General features: G+C 37.7%; 2 protein-coding genes across 4 annotated transcripts; one reads left to right on the top strand and one right to left on the bottom strand.

The window, feature by feature from the left end:
• Window positions 1–20: 20 nt before the first annotated feature.
• On the bottom strand, window positions 21–745 carry LOC117242567. Its single transcript, XM_033509361.1, has 2 exons — window positions 558–745; window positions 21–481 (listed from the first exon to the last, which is right to left on the bottom strand). The coding sequence occupies exons 1-2, from the start codon at window positions 743–745 to the stop codon at window positions 193–195; spliced, it is 477 nt and encodes a 158-aa protein (XP_033365252.1). The 3' UTR covers window positions 21–192.
• A 452-nt stretch (window positions 746–1,197) lies between these two features.
• Window positions 1,198–19,269, top strand: LOC117242332 (ras-related protein Rab-3). 3 transcript variants are annotated; one of them, XM_033508895.1, is made up of 4 exons: window positions 1,198–1,427; window positions 11,471–11,692; window positions 14,436–14,726; window positions 17,066–19,269. In XM_033508895.1, exons 2-4 carry the CDS (start codon window positions 11,471–11,473, stop codon window positions 17,219–17,221), a joined length of 669 nt encoding a protein of 222 aa, XP_033364786.1. In that variant the 5' UTR covers window positions 1,198–1,427; the 3' UTR covers window positions 17,222–19,269. The 3 variants fall into 3 exon arrangements, with proteins under 3 accessions (XP_033364786.1, XP_033364784.1, XP_033364785.1); XM_033508893.1 differs by lacking the exon at window positions 1,198–1,427 and adding an exon at window positions 9,616–9,816; XM_033508894.1 differs by lacking the exon at window positions 1,198–1,427 and adding an exon at window positions 9,860–10,042.
• The last annotated feature ends 1,379 nt before the right edge of the window (window positions 19,270–20,648 follow it).

Below are 20,648 nucleotides of genomic sequence, written 5' to 3'. Positions count from 1 at the left end.
ATTGCAAAAATATTTTCACTTTAAATCACAATTTTAATCTATTGATCTATTAATCGGAGAAGTGAAAGTTCATTTTATTTTATTTGTTGAAAAGAAATGTTATTTGCAAAATTGTCATTACGAGTTTAGTCATTAAGACCTTAATTAAGAGACGACCCAGTTCGCAGGTTAAAATTATTTATTTTTGACAAATTACACAGTGTTATTATTAGTGGACACGAGCACTTTAGTTTTGCAATCAAGATTCTTGCTCACATTGGATTTTTTGGATTGTGGCTTTTTGGTACGTGGTTGTTTGTTGGATTTCGGTTTGAAGAACCGATCGACCACATCCAGAAAATTTTCGTGTTGCAGAATGTTGACGATATTAACAATTTTCTCGGAGATCTGTGGGACTTTTAAATTCTGAGTCTTTAGTCTGCGAACGTGGCTAATTTTTGGTCTTTTCGAAGTCCCATCCACGCTTCGGCATTTCCTCAAGCTACGAATAAAAATTTTTCAAACATTTTCCATTTTTTTTTTTTATGTTTTCGTCGAACAACACAAATGAATTTTACGTTGAGATTTGCCTGAGCTTCGCTTCGTCCAGCTCACGTCCGGAATGTGATCGTTTCACTACTTGATCTTCGCAGCTTACTTCCGGCTCCAACACGATTTTCTCTTTCGCCTGACTGCTACCCGAGTTCCAGGATTTGTGAGACATGTTCAAAACGATTTTGCAAATAACGAAGAAAATAACATTCATCAGAATTTACACGAATAATCAACGAGAGAAGTAAGTCAAATTTCTATCAACCAAACAATCGTGGTTGCTATGTTGCTAATTTCTCTGCAATAATACTGGCACACTCTTGCAAATTTCTGAAATTATCTCACAGCGCCTGTCGACGAGCAATTCGTTGTCCGTATTACAGGAACCGATAGAAAGAGTTCGCAGAAATGGAATAGGCAAGTTACAGTAGGTAAGTTACTTACGATCGATAAAGGAAACATCTACAAAAGAATTAGTGAGATTCATGCGCATTGTCGTAAGCGCCGACGAACCAGGAAATCAACAAGTGTCCCTCCCCCGTGAAACGGGGTTCTATCTCCGGTTTCGAGATGTCAGTCGGGTTGCCTGTGGCGCAGGCGCGGCCTTTCTCGGGATTGGTCCGAGGACGGGCGGGGGTCCACGAAATGGTCGATATTTTAACTATAGCGGGCTACAGTGGCGCGAGGCTTTACCGAGGCCAGTCCAGTCTCTTTAAAATCGTCGCGAAACAACCCCCCGTTGTGCTACCGTGTGTTAAGTCGTGTGTCGGGAACCTCCGGACTCGCGTTTCGGAGTCATTTCATCATCGAAGCGAGGTGCAGGATTCGAGTGGAACGCGTGGCGTGCAACCCTACCATTCAGCGATCAACAGTGAGAGGATCAACATTTTCAGGAGGTACATGATCGGAGAAACGACTCGTTGGACGGGAAACGACAGAGAATCGTCAGTGTCCATGTCCTCGAGAAGAATCTCGCTAACTAGACTTTAAGCTCGATACATTTCTACCCGACCAGCCACAGTTCGTCGATAGACCGTTTATTGATTTCTCTCTGTCTCCCTCTGTCTCTCTCCCACTCTCGCGGTTTCCTCTCTCACGCTAGAAACTGTGGTCGTCGAGTCGACTTTTCACGCGCTCTGCGCTTGCATGATCCTCGCTGACAGCCTATTCCTGCTTTCTCGTCGTCCCTGCCTCGCTTCTTTTCTCGGTTAACATAAATTGTTAAGTCCAGAAATTCCTCAAATTTTGCTGGCCCTGGTCTGAGACTCGTCTCAGGAGCTATCCGTTGCTCCTGCGATGTTGAGATTATGGACCTAGTTGGAAGGTTGCTAAATACGATGGTTGGTTCTATGGCAAGTTCCACTAATCATCAGTGACGATCCAATCTGTGTGACCTTCTTCCCTCTCTCTTGCTCTCCTGTTACCTCCCTCTCTTTAGCCTTCAAAGGGACGACAGACATGTCAGCTGTGTGATCACGTCGACATTAAAAAGCAGCTATGCCATGCCATCGCATGCAACATAACCAGGAATTATTAACGATCAGGGGTGGACAGGCGACCGAGTTGGCAACGTTATCGGCCGGGCATCGCCGATATCGAGGAATCCAACGTATCGATCCGCACGCGTTTTCGGGATCCAGATTCGAGCGTCACGAGTACGTATACGGAGGCTCCATCTTCCGACTACGTTCATTCTGCCAGCCGCTGAAATCGAAACTGTGTAACGGGCGGCGTGGGTGGCCAGGGGTTGGGAATCGATCTTCCAAAAATATTTGCTCTGTTGCTAGCCACTCGCCACCACCGTTGCCATCATTCCACGGCGCTATGTAATAGTGCTCGATCTATTCGTTCTCCTAATATTTCCGCCATTTTAAGACATATTTCATAACCTGACTCGCCGGTTGAATCTCTTACGATTAAATGCAGAACTCTGATTGTGATCCGTAGAGGGACAGGGTTAGGAAATTGGAAAAATTCAAAGGCATATTCCGTCTGTTTGAAACTGTATGGATATCGTGTTTGTAATTGATTTCTTTTCTTGGATGGTCTGTGTCTTTGGTTAGATTTGAGGCGAGTTTAATCGATCCGATTTTTCAGACCTCAGAATTTAGTTAGTCGAAAGCTCGAGCTTCTAATTTTTCGTTGCTATTTAAAAAAAATTGCATGGAAAATCTGTAAATTAAGTTCATTTGTCGCTGTTTCAACATCGTTTATTTACAAAATTTCGTTGCCTTCGCGACTACTGTATTTTCAAATTTCGTTCCAGGAATCTTCCATCTTAGCTTCTCAAATTTATTCCACTGGTTGCAAACTCTTTGAGCACAGTTTCATCTGTAAACTAAGTTCGAAGCAACTCTTCTGCCTAGCCTAATTTTTATCGCGAAATATTTCCCAAGAGGCAGAAGATTCTTCCAAGCTCCGCCCATCATCTTCTCGGATCTCCGATTCTTTGAATAAACTATTTTTCGACGAAACCACTGGACGATCTGCTCAACCGATAAAGAAACGTTAGGAGATTTTTCGCACAGGAAAGAGGCTAACAAAATAGTACACAAGTCGTTGCATTTGAATGTTTTAGTGTCTTCAGTCGGAGGAATTGAATCTAGTCAAGGGTTGAGAGGCTCTTGGAGCACAAAGACCCGTGTGTCAGTCGCTGAAGAGCATTAACTGTGGAAAGGGGCCGAGTGCTTGAAAGATTTCACCATTGAAACTCGCTTCACCGATTCATCGATACTGTGAACTGATTTCTTGGTACTTCAACTTCCCAATGAATTTTTTATTCATCGGTTCCTTCACGAACAATCTCTTCCGCCCTCTTTCAGGTCTGTTTAACGATAGATCGCGAATAATTTCTCCCATCTTACTTCGTATCCGTCAACCGATCGCAGAATATCTTCCCTAACCTTAAAATATCCCTAACCTAAAAATGCAAATTGGCACATAGCCGACATATTTTCAAATGCGATTTAATCGAAAATGGTGCGTCTTGCGAACAAACTTCATTCTATATTTTCGACTTATTTTTTCGTTATTTTTCTATTTAGATCGGCACGCACTGGCTTATCGATCGGACGACGAATTTTCGCGTCGTCGAAATCGTTCGGCAAATAGATCGCGTACGAAAAGACGAATTTTATTTTGTAGAAATTTCAATCGGTAGATTATTTTTCCGCGTTACTTATGCCCAGGAATTGCGCAAGATTTCAAGGTCATGGTACAGCAGGTCACCGAACTCAACCTGACGTTAACTATACACGATTCTATCAAGTTAAAACTGTATCGTGCCGCCGAAGAAAGCTAGTTTCACAGATTCACGCGACGCTCGTTTCTCTTCCTCGCGATATTACGTTAGCAAAGCTCGTGCAACGCGTTATCGCGTCGCTCTGCATGCATTCGTGCGCACTACCTCGGTGTTAACATGTCGCGATACGATTATCGCGAACCTTGTCCTACTTTCTTCGTCACCCGCTTGGAGCAACACGCGTAGGTGGCTGAAATTTTTCTCCAGAGTTTCCATATTGCTGAATAGTCTGTCGAACTTGCTGCATTATCATCTTGCGTCGAAAGCTTGCCACTTTGCTCCTCCAATCTTCTTCGCGTCCATCCTCGAGCTTATTTCTTCTTACCATAAAGTAAGCGACATTTTCGCGTGTAGACTCGCGGCATTCGCTATCACCTTCGATCGGAATCTTCTCATTTTGGTCCCCGAAGACGCTCGCTGTTCGTTTCTAACGTTGCGTCTTCTTCGTTGAATCTTCAGCATTTTGTGATATTCCACCTATGACGGGACTCGCCTTGTCACGAATGGCCAGGAATTGTAAGTTCCTCGTGTCAGTGTTTAGTTGTTTGAGTGGCAAGCAGCGCGATCGCGCTGTTCAGATTCGGCGTGGAAAAGTGCCACTACATTTGAACGCTACGGACGACTCGCGGTATTTTGCATTGGGTTGGCAACTAAGTGATTGCGGATTTTGTCATTAGATGGTAATGGTAACCCAATATTTCATTCCTATCTTCTCAATAATTTTTATTGAAGAAAACTTGGAATATTTGTAAACTAATAGTGCGCATATACAGGGTGGTTGGTAACTGGTGGTACAAGCGGAAAGGGGGTGATTCTACGCGAAAAAAGAAGTCGAAAATATAGAATAACAATTTTTCGTCCGAGGCTTGGTTTTCGAGAAAATCGACTTTGAACTTTGGGTCGGTACTCGTGCGGTACGTTATAACGGATCTCGCTGTAGATCGTTGTCTCGATGGAAAAATGTAAAAAGAAATGTTTATTCTATATTTTCGACTTATTTTTTCGCGTAGAATCACCCCCTTTCCGCTTGCACCACCAATTACCAACCACCCTGTATAATAAGATCGACGTACTTCGTACAAATTACAAATATGACGAGTGCTATCTTAGTTCTCTTCGCAATCGACGAAGACAAGCGTTGCCACGTTGTTTGAGATTTTTCGACCCTGTTCTTTCAAACACCCTTGGGACTCAAACGGTTGATCAAGTAGAAGAAGAACACCAGGTACACGTCGGTCTTTCGTCCACCTGAGGGACGAAGAAAGGGAAGAAAATCCTGTACAGACTAGCTGACCATATTTCGTTAACAACAATCTTCCTTGGCTCTTAAATGCACAGAGTTGCAACTGTTACACCAATTGCAATGTCCTTCGCACGTGAAAAGATATTGCGATATCGTTTCGCTATTCCAGAATTGTGCAATCTGTGGAAGCGATTGACTGCGGAATGCGAACAGAGAACGTGACGTCCGAGGTAGCCTCGCGCGAGAATCTCGAGAGGGTCCTGAGTCGTGTGACGAGATAGACCCAAAATCAATGGGTCATAATTGACCTTACGAAGATATTCGAGTCTGTATCGTTAATCTTATGAAAGTTGTCGGATGTTCGTGATTTCCTACGCCTTGAAAACTGTCCCGGGTCGCTTGTTTCAATCCTCCAAGCGCATGAACTTTGACTCTTCAGTTTGACGCTTAACGGTGGTCCGAAGAGATGCGAAGAAATGGGTCTTTCGTGAGAAATTATTTTACTTTTTTCTTTGATTTATGATTGTCATCGCGCGCGTTTATGACGCACATAATATCCCATTTACAAAAATGGGGAAATTGAAGAGATCACGTAGCTGTGAATAAATGTTTCAGTAGATCGAAATAGATTGAAGAGATCACGTTTCTTCATTTCACTTAACTTTTGCTTCGCTTAATTTGCTTTTTTTATTTTATTTGTTCTTTCAGTATATTAATTTTTTAACTTACTTCCGTTATTTTCTTTATTCTTTCAATTGATTAATTTTTGTAATTTATTTAAAAAATACAAAAGACGATTTCGAGTGGTGCCACATCCATAGCTAGCTTCCACTATGACGTTAGTAGATTTCTTCGAGTTTCATCGTCAGTGCGATATGGTTAGAGGGGAAGATAAGAGGTTGGTTATCGAGCAATTCTTCTTGGGTTATTTGCTAGAAGTCTGGCGAGCGTCTGCATGCTCTTTTATCGAAGGGATGGTAGTAGTTTTTAGTTGGACGAGCATCGTAGAATGAAGCGAGGCGGAAACGATAGGACTTGAAATCCGAGGGAAATCTGGTAGCTATGGCTGTGTGGCTCGGCCAAGAAAATCGATAAGAGCCTCCCACCCCGAAGTAAAAATCTCTCTCTCTCTCTCTCTGTCTGTCTCTCTGTCTCTCTGCCTCCGCGTCCAGTTTATTTATAGACTCTCCTCTTTTTAAATTTATTTTACGGAATAACTGCACACGAAATCGCAGCTGATCCTTCGTTCAGCGCTACATTTCGCTCTCAGACCTTGTAATCGCTGACTCGATCGAAGGTCGAACTTTTTCTTTTTCAGAAGAATTCGCCTTTTCTCGTTGCGACGTTCGTCCCTTGCATTTTCAAAACTGGATCACTCTACGTTCTTTTCTTTTTTCTTCTTCCTTTTTTTTTTTTTTTGATCGATTCATTTGATCAAGTTGGTCAACCAACAACTCCAAAATATTTTTCGTTTTTTTTTTTTTAAACCGAAGGTCTCTTTTCGGCGACGAACAGGATCATAAGCGTTTGCAAATCGTTTTGGTAGATCAATTTTTGATCGAATCGTAGGAGGTTACGTGGTCTTTTGTTTTTTAAAATGGCAGATTTCTTCCTGCGGAAGAAGAGAATCGTAAACGTTGGCAGATCTTTCTTTCTCTTCATTGTTGGTAACAATGGAAGCAAATGACAGTTTTTACGTTATCGATGTTGCTGTAGCAGAGTCAGGGCAGTTGGAAGGCTCGATTTATGTGGTATTTGTAGTTCATATCGTAGAACTGGAAATTCCATACGAATAGCAATGACACCATTTGCAATTATGGAATGGTACGTGTCATTCCTATTATATATGCAGCACAGTAAGAGCCAATGTCTGTCTAGGAAGCATTAAGTCGGATCACGAACTTGTAGAAACAGATATTTAAGGGCTTTTGTTTGGATACATTTGCTGGATGCAATGCACGTGGGTCGACGATATGTATAGCCGCACCTGGCACCCGGAAAAAGTCACGGACGCGGAACTCGTTGTCTTCCTATCGACTTAGGAAGCAACTGACGATTGCCAACCACCGATTCGCTGCCACTTCTACGGAACAACTCGATCCAATTCACGGTCGAGGAATATTCGTATTTGGCATTTGATTTTTAGGAGAAGTTATCGTTATTGTTAATTTACTGATGTTGCTAATAAATTCTTAAGGAGTTGGCTAACTGTTATTATAAATCTGATTGTTATACTATTATACATAATATAATATCGTTATATATTTTGCAATTATGTGAGTGTTACTTATATTCAATGAAATAATTGAATAATAATTTAATAATATATTCAATGAATATATTATTACTATAATTATAGTTATATGAGTATTAGTTATATGCATATATATATATTTAATATAATAATATTAAATAATATAATATTTGATAATAATATATCTAATATTAAATATACATATATGAAACACAATATAATACTATTATATATCGTAAAATATATATGTTCTTTTTTAATATTAAAAGAATATATTATTTTTTAAATATATATTGTTTAGCTGTTAATAGCTAACTACTATTATAAACCTGATTGTAATACATTACATTATATAATACCATTATATATTATAATATATATATATATATTTCACAATTATATGAGTATTAGTTATATTCAATGTAATAATATAAATATAATCATAGTTATACGAGTATTAGTTATACGTATATATATATTTAATATTAAATATATTAAATATACATACGCATGCAAATATAATATTAAATATATACACACATACATATATGTGTCATAATGTAATGTATTATAATAAAAGTTATATATTATGATATGCATATATTTTTTAATATTAAATATATATATATAAAACACAATATAATACTATTATGTATTATAAAATATATACATTTTTTAATATTAAATATATGTTAACATATTAAAATATATGTTATTGAACATGATATATTACTATATTATAAATTTATTAAAAATAATATATGTTTTTAGTATTAAAAAATATGTATATAACTAATACTAATATCAATATAATATGATTATATATAAATTATAAGCCTACATTATTGTTAGTTAACTGATGCAAGAAAATCGTACGACTAAAATTACAATGGAGCTCCTTCTTCGACCTATCGTATTAGGTCGCCCTTACTGCTTCGAATAATTGAAATATTTGGTGATCGATGAGTGACGGCTCGGCCGAGCCCACGTGCTTTTTGTACGGACCTGTAGTTGGAGGTTATCGGTTTTGACTGTCCCCATTGTGGGATTATCGATCATGTGGTCGGTCATGGCTACAGATGTGCCGCCAATTGCATTCAGTAATGTACACGGTGTATAAAAAGAACCGACCTCCACTGCTTGCGAACAAATTGGAACATATTTCATACGAACATATTGACAAATCTATGTTCCATATTATTAATAATAATTCACAATTGAAACTATTTCAGTAATTAAACGATATTTGTATTCTTTTTTACACGTGCAACACGTAATCGCACATAGAATCAGAAAGAACTGTTTCCAAGCGTAAGAACAAATTTTTGCTATGTTTCACGCCAGCAGGATGATTTCTAACGTCTACAGGATGATTCAAACGTGTTGTACCCTTCGCTGTCTTTCAATCGCGTCAATAAGATTGCGAAACAACGTTTGGAAAAATAACTCGCAAGTGACAAGATAACGACGATAAATAACGATATAGCAAAAACTAGGTAGATTAGAATGTGAACGCGTTGGACGTAGATCGAAGTGGAGATGCCTGCGTCAAACGATGCTAGGCCGATGCAATTTTGTAAATCATCCTGTACATCAGACATTTGTACTCTGCAATTGTAGAGACGTTATAACGTTGATAGCATCGAGCAAAGAATAATTTACAATTGACATTAATTGATAGGCAAACGCAATAGACGAAGCAGACAATGGCACCGCACGTGTGACATTCTTCTTCCAGCCCTGCGTGGGCGTGTTCACACGTATCAGGAAACCGCGATATCGTGGAAAGAACAATGACAAGAAACGGGCAAAAACGAAAGAAACGACAAACATAGCCACGTTGGCCATTCGTCTATCAGTTAGCCATTTCCCAACTAATTGGAACCTCGTTGCTCTTGTCACGCCTATTGTGCCTTTGTGCCAGATCGTCGTAGAAAGTGTCGAATAAAAATGACGAAAAACAGTGTAACGCTTCCAAGTCCGTAGGAAGTTTTCGTTTAGTGGAATCGTCTTAAAAATATTCACGGGTTGTCGATTTGGTAAAAAATTGTGTCCAGGTGCCATTGTGTGGCTCGTTTTAATTCCGACAGAATATTTGCCATTTATTTTCGAATCAGAGGTTGGCAAAATTATGAAAAATAGTTGCACCTGTGTTTTCTCGTTATTCTGAGAAAAATTATCGAACATTATCGAAAAAAGTGGCAGTTCGTATATTTTCTGTCAAGGGAAATTGGACAAAATTTCCACGTTTTCCATAATTTTGGAATTTCAAAGTAATCGGATCCAGGCTATCGAACGTACTACCGGGAGAAATTAAATTCTGAAAAAATTGGTTGCTGGAAAATGGCAGACGAAGGGTCGAAGAGTCAAACAGAGAAATCGACGAAAAATAGCAGGCCACCTGTCAAGGACTCGGTGTTGGAACTGAGGACGAGGATGACTCGACTGATGTCCATCGTCGATATTACCCCGCACAGCAAACTTCCGGTACCGACATGCGTTTGTTTCGTCGCGATAACGCTAATTGCTATGTTGCAGTGTTGCTCGATCGAAGGTGGCGAACGCGTCGTGGAAAATTCATAGTGGCTTAATCGACAGTGAACAGCCGGTGAAAGCGTTAGACAGAGTCGCAGAATGCTAACAGAGATACGCTAGAAAATTGAATTAGCCTCTTCTTGTCGGTTTTTTTCTAGAAATGTGGGCCTTTAGGAGGGTAGGAACTTCGAGACAATGTTGCAAATTTATTAGAAAATTGTTTCCTGAGTATACCACGTGTTATACAAAATATATCGAAAAATGTTAAAATAAGAATCTGTTATTTTGCATCTATTATTTGGTATTTGGTATTATCTGGAAAATTGCTCGATGAAAAGTTGTTGCCTTTGCTGTTTGTTGTTGGAAATTATTAAAATTATTAAGACCAGAGTCAGGTTGTGTCTTGATACATGCTTCTTTTTCTTATGAATTCCGCGACAAATTGTTTGCTTGGAAATGTTGCAAAAATACATTTGAACGTAGTCACAGGTATAATACAAGTGGCAGAAATTGCAACAAATTGTACCATTACCTGTTATAATAATAAACTTTTAAAATACATATAGTATCTGAGCATATTTGCGTGTTAAGTTTCTTCCAAACTCAATAAACATATGCCACGCGTTTATAAATAACGCTAAGTGTACTAACAAAGTTTCGTCATATTTTGTTTTCGATCTGTTTGCAACATAGTTGGCGTAACATACGATACAACATATTCACAGGCAATTTTTCTAATAAATTTTTAAATAGCGACGTAATAAGTTATACGATACGAATGAACATACAGGGTGTCCCAAAAGTCAAGCGAAGTTTGAGAAAAATAATCGCAAGATATTATCGAAATATTAATTTGCATATGGACGTAATACATGCAAATATTGCACATAAAATTATGATACGAAAGGAGCGTATGTAAATTACGTTGTCATATTTAACATAAATTGACGCTGTCGTTAGCGAAGTACAAAAACGTGGCTGAAAACATACGAGTCGAATGGACAATCACATTAGCAAAACGGTAACAGGCTGCTGCACATTGGTGCACGTTACTGCACGTACATCAAATGTAGACTCAAAAAAAGACACCCGATAGATCTTGTTGGATAACAATCGCATATGCTCGATAATGTATGATACCACGAACAATTCATCGAGTTAAGCCTCGAAGTGCATTCCATTTGTCTGTAAATTTTAGTTGTATACTCACAAACCTATCGACCAAATGTGACAATACGAGTCTGTGTTACGGCTGAATGAGATTGTGGTTATGCAGCGTGAGATTACGAATCGTTCATTTGCTGCAACAGTGACATAACCTAAAAAAAGTTACGAGTTGAAATGTTCTTACAGTTTCGTGATGATGCAACAGCGACGCTATTGCCCTCGCGCGACCAATTTCCCAACTTCGCTCAACGCACTTAACAGAACACTGTTTTCTCTACCAATAGCTTGTTAATTAAATGAAATGCCAATAACTCGAGAACGATGAACCTCGAGTTGTTGCAGCAAATGAACGAGATTGTGTCTAATGTGGACTAGGCGAGACGTAACTACGAAAAGAGGCGAAATAAATATTATTTACGTAATGTGGAACTGTTTTTAGATGGCCGGCCAGGATCCAAAGTTTCAGAAGGAGGCCGCGGACCAGAACTTCGACTACATGTTCAAGTTGCTGATCATCGGCAACTCGTCGGTCGGCAAAACGTCCTTTTTGTTCCGCTACGCGGACGATTCCTTCACCTCGGCCTTCGTATCGACCGTGGGCATCGATTTTAAGGTGAAAACGGTCTTCAGACACGACAAAAGGGTCAAGCTACAGATCTGGGTCAGTATTACCCCGTACGTTTTTCCCCTTGCTTTTCCACTATCTCTGTTATGTTATTTCTTTCTTCTTACAATTTATGGCGAGAATATTTTAAAAATTGAAAAATGTGGAAAGAGATGAAACGAGTTTTATCATAGACAATGTATTAGGTGACAGAGTAGGGTCGATACTTTTTGAAGAGAAAGAACCTTATCAACGAAACTGAATAATATTTTAATAATTCTTTTGTTCACTTTGATTCAACGTTATACTTTTGAACAAAAATTTCCATCAAATTTGTTAAACTTAAACGAGCAACATGTTGCAAAAATGTCATTTTAGACAAAGTGTAAAATGCCTGAAACCTGCCTGTCTATGAGAAGATTGCTACTTGTTATATTTATTTATGTATCTTAATTATATCATTTTATCCATTTTGTATTTTTTAGCTGCTATTTTTTTTTCTTTATTTTCATTCACGACTCCAAGTGTAGTATCTTCAACGTCATCAGGTGAATTGGTCTGACGACCCACGGGTATTCATTTAAACGGTATCTATTAAATTATGCCAAACTTCGTCATAATTTGTTTGCTAGATGATACCTGGTACAGATTACGTAGGATTAGATTGCTTCGAGGAGATACGATACATGTGTGAAGCCTCTGTTGAGTGTGTGTGTGTGTGTGTGTCAAAACTCGCGAAACATAAAACTTTAAGACGATAACCCTAACAACCTAACCCCAACCTAACCCTAGTAACACTTAACCTTAAACTGAAAGCACCGAAAGTTGGACCGTGACTTGAACGTATTATCACGTACATCGTAGAATAACTGATATTTCATAAAGGTCAGTACACAATGGCAAGAACTTTATACGAGTTAGATGAAAGTTTCTCAGCAAGAAGACGTACTTTTTCCAATAAACAAATTTCAGGTGAACAAAAATGGCGGCTTCTTCCAGCCATTCCCGGTCCCACGATTTTGTAATTGAATTTTCTGATAACAGGAATCGTGTCTTATCACAAGACACGAATCGCAACGAATTTTCAAGCTGACAATTCGTTTCTGAAATGTGGGAGATCAAAGAACTGAAAATTCACTCGGATTTTGTTTCAGTCCGATGACGTACATCTTTTAGGTTGGCAACTAAGTGATTGCGGATTTTGTCAATACCACCTAATGACAAAACCCGCACCCACTTAGTTGCCAACCAATGATACGAACAAAAGTAATAATAACGCAATAATAATAATAATAATAATAGATTACATAAATAATATACGATATGAATATTCAGTATAATATTGCTTTTTCCATATGTTTCAATTTATTGGAACACAAATATTTCACTGTTTCCTCTGGTTCGGTGTTCCCAACTAATTGTCCATATTTTTCATTTATTGCAAAATATTTTCAACGTACTCTTTCTGCTTCTCTTTATAATTCTTTGTTTTCAATTTATTCCAGTTGTTTTTTTTTCCTATCTGTCGATCGAATTTACAAAGAGAAATTAATAGAGAACAGCTATAGGCGGCATGTTCTTTCTTCGATTTGTTTTGAAATATTAAAAAGCTTCAAAGGACAGAAATACTGGTAGAGAAAGAAGTATATTTTTGAGCGATAGATCGATTTACAGTTATACACGTGAAATAAAGCCGAAGGGCAAATGTAAATTCGATCGACAGATAGGAAAAAGAAAACAACTGGAATAAATTGAAAACAAGGAATTAAAAAGAGAAGCAGAAAGAATACGTTGAAAATATTTTCTCAATAAATTGTAACGTTCATCCACAAGCACAGCGTATCGCACGTGGCTTCATTTATCAACCGAATCGAACGTTATCGCTTGCTTGTCCAAGACACTCGTAGTAATCGTAATTTATTTCATCGTTTTCAAACAATAATCATTTAAACAATATTTTTCATCAATTATTATAATGGTTCAAGATATTACTATTGTTCTCTTAATAACTTCTTTTAATTTTCTTTTAGAGAGAAATTTACCAATTTCACAAATGGTGTGCCAATTATTTCAGTACACTGATAAGTGTTTTTTAACTTTTGAAAATTCTGGAAATTTGTTGCTTCTATTATCCATGTTAATTATCGCGGAGAATAATACCGTTCATTTCCTTGAATATTAAGGGAATTTATTTTATTTATTTCTCAAATTAAATACAGGGTGGTTGGTAACTGGTGGTACAAGCGGGAAGGGGGTGATTCTACGCGAAAAAATAAATCGAAAATATAGAATAACAATTTTTCGTTCGAGGCTTTGTTTTCGAGAAAATCGACTTTGAATTTTGGCTCGGTACGCGTGCGGTACGTTATAACGGATCTCACTGTAGATCGTTGTCTCGATTGACGTTATTTTTTTAAATTTTTAAATTTTTATTCCATATTTTCGACTTCTTTTTTCGCGTAGAATCACCCCCTTTCCGCTTGTACCACCAGTTACCAACCACCCTGTATATTAAAATGCTCGGAGAAAACTCGTCGATTAATTATCACTGAATTTTAAAATTCACAGAAAAGCTTCTCATAATTTTATTATTCAGAATTATTGTACTTTAAAAAATATTACTATTCATTTTAATTAATTATAATTGAATTGATTTTATTTATTTATTTGTTTCAATGGATTTTCTAATTCACGCAAAAAGACTTATTAGTCCCATCAATCGGCATATTTTTAGTTACTATTTAATAACCTTGAAAGTCACAAAAGGCTAATTTTAATCCGTGGATCTGTTTCATTGCAGGATACCGCGGGTCAGGAAAGATACAGGACGATAACGACGGCCTACTACAGAGGCGCGATGGGCTTCATCCTAATGTACGACATCACAAACGAGGAGTCGTTCAATTCGGTGCAGGACTGGGTCACACAGATCAAAACTTATTCGTGTGACAACGCTCAGGTTATCCTGGTTGGCAACAAGTGCGACATGGAAGACGAAAGGGTGATAACTACTGAAAGGGGCAAGCAATTGGCGGACCAATTAGGCGTCCAATTTTTTGAGACATCGGCTAAAGAAAACATCAACATCAAGGTGAGTACAGAATCTGGACCATCTTCATTTGTTTATAATTAATTTATAATCACATTGTGGATTCTTCTAAAAATTCATATTTTGATAAATATTTTGATGAAAATACTTTTAAGATTATAATATCATAATATTAGGAAAGACTAAGTTAGAATTTCATATTGGCATATAAATTAATAAAAAACATTGTCTGACTAACGAATTTCTCAGTTTTTGTCAATATACAAATTTACATAAAGTTAGACGAACGAATGAAATAACAAGGAGCGTAGGATTTTTAATTAAATTTTGAAACCGTTCATTTGGCCTGGTAAGGTTAGTGTCAAACTAAAGCCAAGTTCCAATAGATCAATTTTTTATCCTAATGAAACTTGGCTTTAGCTTAATTGCCCTTTGGAGACATCAGAATCTTAGACGACTCTTTATTCAGCGAACCTTGATTCATTAGAACTCAGCTTTAGCTTCGTTATCGCTTGAATACACAAGAATCAGGAATGCTTTTTATTCGTTTATGAGCTAAAGCAAAATTTTAATAGAATTCAAAATGACCATTGCTCGTTTCATTAGAACACGGCTTCAAATTGATTACCATTTAGAGGCACAAGAATCAGGAATGTTTTTTATTAGTTTATGAGCTAAAGCCAAATTTTAATAGAAGCCAAAATTGCATTAGGATTTGGGCTAAGCTCAAAAAATTAGCTTCTTTAAAATTGGTTCCAGAGATCTATTATTCTTTCTTCGTGGAAGTTGTACAAAGTATAACTACCAATAGTTAAACACCACGTCAATTTTCATTTTTCCTCGACTGTTTAACCAGCCCATTATCCTACCCAATACATAACTATCACGCGGTTGAGAAGGTTATCGCGTCACGTTTCTACATTTATTTCCATCCGCGATGGTGTGTGTAAACAGTGTGCCATTACCTTCGACCAGGCATCCTCAATTACCTCTCATCTACACCCATTAATCATCCCAACACGACGGGTCAAACCTATTGGCACTGGCATATCGACGTCCATTCGATCGATTTTTCTGCCCACGGTTATCCGCGTCCACCTTTAGACCGCGTGACGTACATGAGATTTCAGCTTTTCTATTGGAAAACACCTTGGTATCATAAAGCGATAGCAAGGCAAGCAATTTGTAGAGGATTAACGATGATTTCTAGTGTTTTCGTTACTGAAAGTGCTGTTCAAACAACGTCAAACAACGTCAAACAACGTCAAACAACGTCAAACAATGTCAAACAACGATAAAAGATATTATACGAGGTCGAGTAACATTAAACAATGTGAGAAAAGGACGTTAGAAAATGTCAGGCGACATGAGACAATATCAAACAACGTCAAACATTCAATACGTATGAAGGAACCGATTTTGAAAGTTTATAGATATTGAGCAAATTGAAGTATCAAGAGAATCGCATGCTATGTTGTAAATATGATTGAGCCAAAATATGAAACTTATCAGATGTCTACTGTTTGAATAAACGTGTAAAGTCTGCGAGAAGAGTTAGGGCCACAGAGTAGAGACATTGTTGAGCTGTTTTCAATTGTCGATTGACCACGAATTATTTCTATAGCAAAAGTAGAAGAAGACGAGCTATATATCTATTTTAGACTTAGATCAAGTCAATATCTACATTACACTACACAGAGGCTACACTAAATTTTTTAGAAGTAACTTAACACTTCGATGGCCGCATATTTCGACGTAGATCTTACTGTCACTCGCTGATTGCTGTAACCTACTTTTCACCTCTTGAGAAAATTCCCTCGAATCCATCGTCATGATTGAATCTTTATCGTGTTATCCTAATCTATTTTGTACATCCATGCGTTATATGAATTTGTTTATTTACTTGCCGATTGTTACATCCATAGAGTTACAGAAATTGGGATTATAACCTTCTTCTGACCATTCACTTTCACTGAATCATTGAAAAGTCGTGTAAACCTGACGACGACCAACTGACTGACGGTACAAGTGTTAAACAAAATTGAGATTCGAACAGGCCAAGTCTGTGTACGTGAGGTTCAGAGTAAGCCAATATTAGGTTAGGTTAGATCAGGTTAGGTTAGGCTCTTTTAGAAACAACGTAAGGAAAATTGATATTAGGACGTAAAATTAGACTGTATCCAGATTAACTATGTGACTCTACGAGAAGTTAGATCTACAAATGTGTCCTTGTTTGAAAAGAGGGTGTGAACCAATCTCCGCTAGTAGATCATTAATCACACGATCACGTCAATTAGTGCAGCTCAATTACCCGGAATCTTTTTCCCCCTATGTTCCTCAAATATTAAGGCAATTAAACCCAAGCAAATTCCATTTTACAGACGGTATTCGAGCAGCTGGTGGACATAATATGCGACAAGATGAGCGAGTCCTTGGACAACGATCCGACCTTGCTGGCGGGTGGAATGGGTCAGGCGAAGGGTCAACGACTCACCGATCAGCCGACCAATCCAACGGACGACAATTGTAATTGCTAAGAACATGGACGCCCATCTAATTGCTTTGCAAGCATAATAAGAAGGATAGGAACGAGTAAGAAGAAAAACAAGAAGAAGGAGATGAAGATGAAGATGAAGATGAAGATGAAGAAGGGAAAAGATGAAGAAATATTAGAAGAAAAACGAGTGTATGTCTGTATATGTATGTGTGAACGTTTGTGCACGTGGTCTTGTGTGTATGGCGAGTGTGTAGCTATGCGTGCGAGTGTGTAGCTATGCGGGAAAAGAGCAAGTGAGAGAGAGAGAAAGAGAGGAGGAGGAAGGTCGAGTGATAAACGCTGGCTCTAGTTCACTTTGTTCATCGTTCCTTTGACCTATGTTTCCGGCCGTTCTTCGTTCTGCTCTTTTTCTTTCCTCCTTTCTCGATCGATATATTTATATATGTGCACATAAATAATGTATATGCACAGGGCGAACCGTGCTACTCCATTTGACGAAGATTGCGTCCCGTGTTGATAAAACGATCGTTGAGAATCCGAAGCAGAAATTTGGCAAATTTAGAATTAGATAAACGCCGAGTCGTTGAGACCTAACCTATCTTTTATCATTGCACCGATTTGGGCATACTGTTCTTTGGGATAATTTGGATCAGTCGCTTTGGTCTTGTCTCTAATCTATCCTTTGTTATTACAACAATTTGACAATTTAAACTATTGGAAATTAATTTTCGTAGATTTGTTTAATTTTGAATATCGTACTGGATAATAACTTTGAATTCCTTCCTTTTAAGCTCTTCACTCATCTTTCTGTCATTAATCAAATTTGGGAATTTCGATATTTGAGGATCACCCAAACTTGAAATTTTCAACGTGCAAAGTTGCCCTTCACAATAATTTCAATATCTATGTTTTAGTTTCTAACCTATCTTTTGCCATTAGCTCAATTTGGGAATCTAATTACTTGAGAATTATAACTTTATGATATTTAATAGTTTCAACAATATTTTGTATATTTTAATGTTTCGTTTCTGATTCATAAATTGTTTATTAGTAACGAATCACTTTTAATGGAACTTTTTATCCCAGAACAAAGTAGAAAGAAGATTTGATTCCCACTGTGTTAAGGATAGTTCCACTTCTTACCGTAAGAGACGCTGCTATCCTTTCCACGTATTATAGACCCCACACCTCCTACACTAAAAGATCCAACATTTTCCCTCGTTTCTTCTTAGATATTCGATCAGAAGCTTGATGATCGATTCACCGACGACTGTAGGAGCAATTAGTCACGCGATTCGCCCTGTATACATATATAAATATGTATGATGGTTGTAGCCTGATTACGCGGAGGTGCCATCGAGCTAATCCGAGTCCGATTACGAGCAGACGTTGCAGTATTTTTCTTGGGTTCGACGGGGAAATTGTAAGAAAGGGTCAGACATCGTCAAAAGCTCGAGCAAAGAGCGGAACCGCGATATATCTATCTGACCTATATGACGAGAAAATTTATATTTCGTATCTCTACGATTTTGTACCCCTAACAGATTTAAATTTAGCGCCATTCCCAGCGGCTCAAGGTGGGGATACGTTCTTGTCACGCTGTTCATTTCCATCTTTCTCATTGGAATACGAATTCGCTGAATGAAAAATTTATACAAAATTGATACTCGTAAATTGAAAAAGGAGAAATATTACATCCTTTGGTTTCAAAAATTGTTTTGATTAGACAGAAAATTCTGCTCGATTCATCGACGTGAGTAGGACAATAACGAAAGAGCGAGCCATTTGAAGTGAAACGGAACGTGAGTGCATCGAACCCAAATTGATCGAAACAATTCATCCTAAGACTCGGTTTCACTGCAAATGAGACATTCCAATGGCGGGTCGTTCGAACAAGCAGCCATGTTTCTTAGAGATATTTCTCAGGGACAAACTGATCTCACCCGCCATTTTTCCAATCTTCTTTTCACGGATCAGTTTGTTTCTCTGAAGATCACTGTAATTCGTTTCGACGGAGCATGAATTATTAGATAACGATGATCTTTGACGATTTCATGCGCAGCTGCCTCGATAACCAAGAATTTTCAACGAAGAAGCGCCTTAAGTCCCTTTCACACTTGAAAAATGTAAAATGTTGAAAATGAAGTTATGACATATCTATTGAATGTGAGTCAGATTGAATTTTGTTGCGTTTGGGATAGGATAACATAATTTAACCGATTTATGGTTAAAATTATTTTTTTCAGGCGTGAATGGGGCTTAACACATTCGTTGCTATTGACGCATACGGTGCGTCAATTCAGATATCTTCGATTTTAGAAGACTATTATATTATAATTACAAAAATACAAGATAGCGAACAGGATATTGATTTTAATTCTTGAAAATTTTATACTAAAATCATTTTTGTTTAATTAATGCAATTCTACTCATTTTTGTTATCAATTTCGATACTAATGTTCTTTTCATTTAATAATTATATTTCATAAAATTCTCAATTCTCGCATCTTTTCCCAATTATCGAAAATCAGGAAAAAATATATTCTTACCAACAACAATCGAAGAATAATTCTCAATTCATTTTTACACAGTCCATGAAACATTCGGATCGTAAAAGGGTTAATAAATAGCAGCGAATGTGTTAATAAACACTTCTGAATTCGCCATGGCGCAAATCGTCGAACAAAAAGTTGCAGCTCTGGTGAATAGAATTTGCAAAAAAAAAAAAAAAAAATAAGAGTTGAAATATATCTGTATGTGTTGTATTCTCAATGGCGTTTCCTTTCTTCTTATAGAGGAACTCGATTTTTTCTGGAGGCTGTTCTCCCTCGAACCTATTATTCTCGACGACGTCGATCTGATGCACAACTTTCAAAACTTTGATCCTCGAAGGCTCGATCGAAGCTCGGGCACCTGAGACGATGTTAATAGAATTGTTGCGACGGCTGAAGTACGGTGACGTGGACGCTCGACACACTTGTGCATCGTGAATATTTTTCCTCTTTTTCTTTGTTTTTCTTTTGAAAGAATTTCTTCGAGAAAAATTCGTAAAAGTCTCGTCTTCCATTGGGAGGCTTTCGTTTTTCTCGAAGCTACAAGTTTGCCCATTGAGGTGGGAAATTTTCATAAATTCGTGTGTGTCGGTGCAAGAAGTAGGAAAATTCGAGAATTTCTCACGTTGTGAGAAAACGTTCGTTCTCTAACAAGATCGTGCAGTTTGGATAAAGACATTGAGGTGAAGAGTTTCCGAGAAATAGCAGAATTCGAGCAACAATTGGAGGGCTGTGTAGTGACTGAAAATTTGTTAATAATTAGAGAATGATTGAATAATTGGGAAATTAGTAACATAAAAATTAGTGCACAATTGGAAATTTATCAACATTAGGGCAATTGTTCGATAATTGGGAAATTCTTAAAAAATCGGACAATTATTGGATAAGTGAAAGACTATTGAATAATTGGGTATT

This window comes from Bombus vosnesenskii, unplaced genomic scaffold (genome assembly GCF_011952255.1).
Source record: "Bombus vosnesenskii isolate JDL3184/JDL3185 unplaced genomic scaffold, Bvos_JDL3184-5_v1.1 scf7180000016274, whole genome shotgun sequence".
Taxonomy (NCBI): domain Eukaryota; kingdom Metazoa; phylum Arthropoda; class Insecta; order Hymenoptera; family Apidae; genus Bombus; species Bombus vosnesenskii.
This window is presented reverse-complemented; position numbering and strand designations above follow the sequence as displayed.

Bases quoted from the DNA above. Each gene is read 5' to 3' on its own strand.
- LOC117242567 (XM_033509361.1), bottom strand. From the start codon at position 745: ATGAATGTTATTTTCTTCGTTATTTGCAAAATCGTTTTGAACATGTCT. The intron at 482-557 runs GTAAAATTCATT...TTTTATTCGTAG, and splicing joins AAGCTCAGGCAAATCTCAAC to CTTGAGGAAATGCCGAAGCG.
- LOC117242332 (XM_033508893.1), top strand. From the start codon at position 9,673: ATGGCAGACGAAGGGTCGAAGAGTCAAACAGAGAAATCGACGAAAAAT. The intron at 11,693-14,435 runs GTCAGTATTACC...GTTTCATTGCAG, and splicing joins GGGTCAAGCTACAGATCTGG to GATACCGCGGGTCAGGAAAG. The intron at 14,727-17,065 runs GTGAGTACAGAA...TCCATTTTACAG, and splicing joins AAGAAAACATCAACATCAAG to ACGGTATTCGAGCAGCTGGT.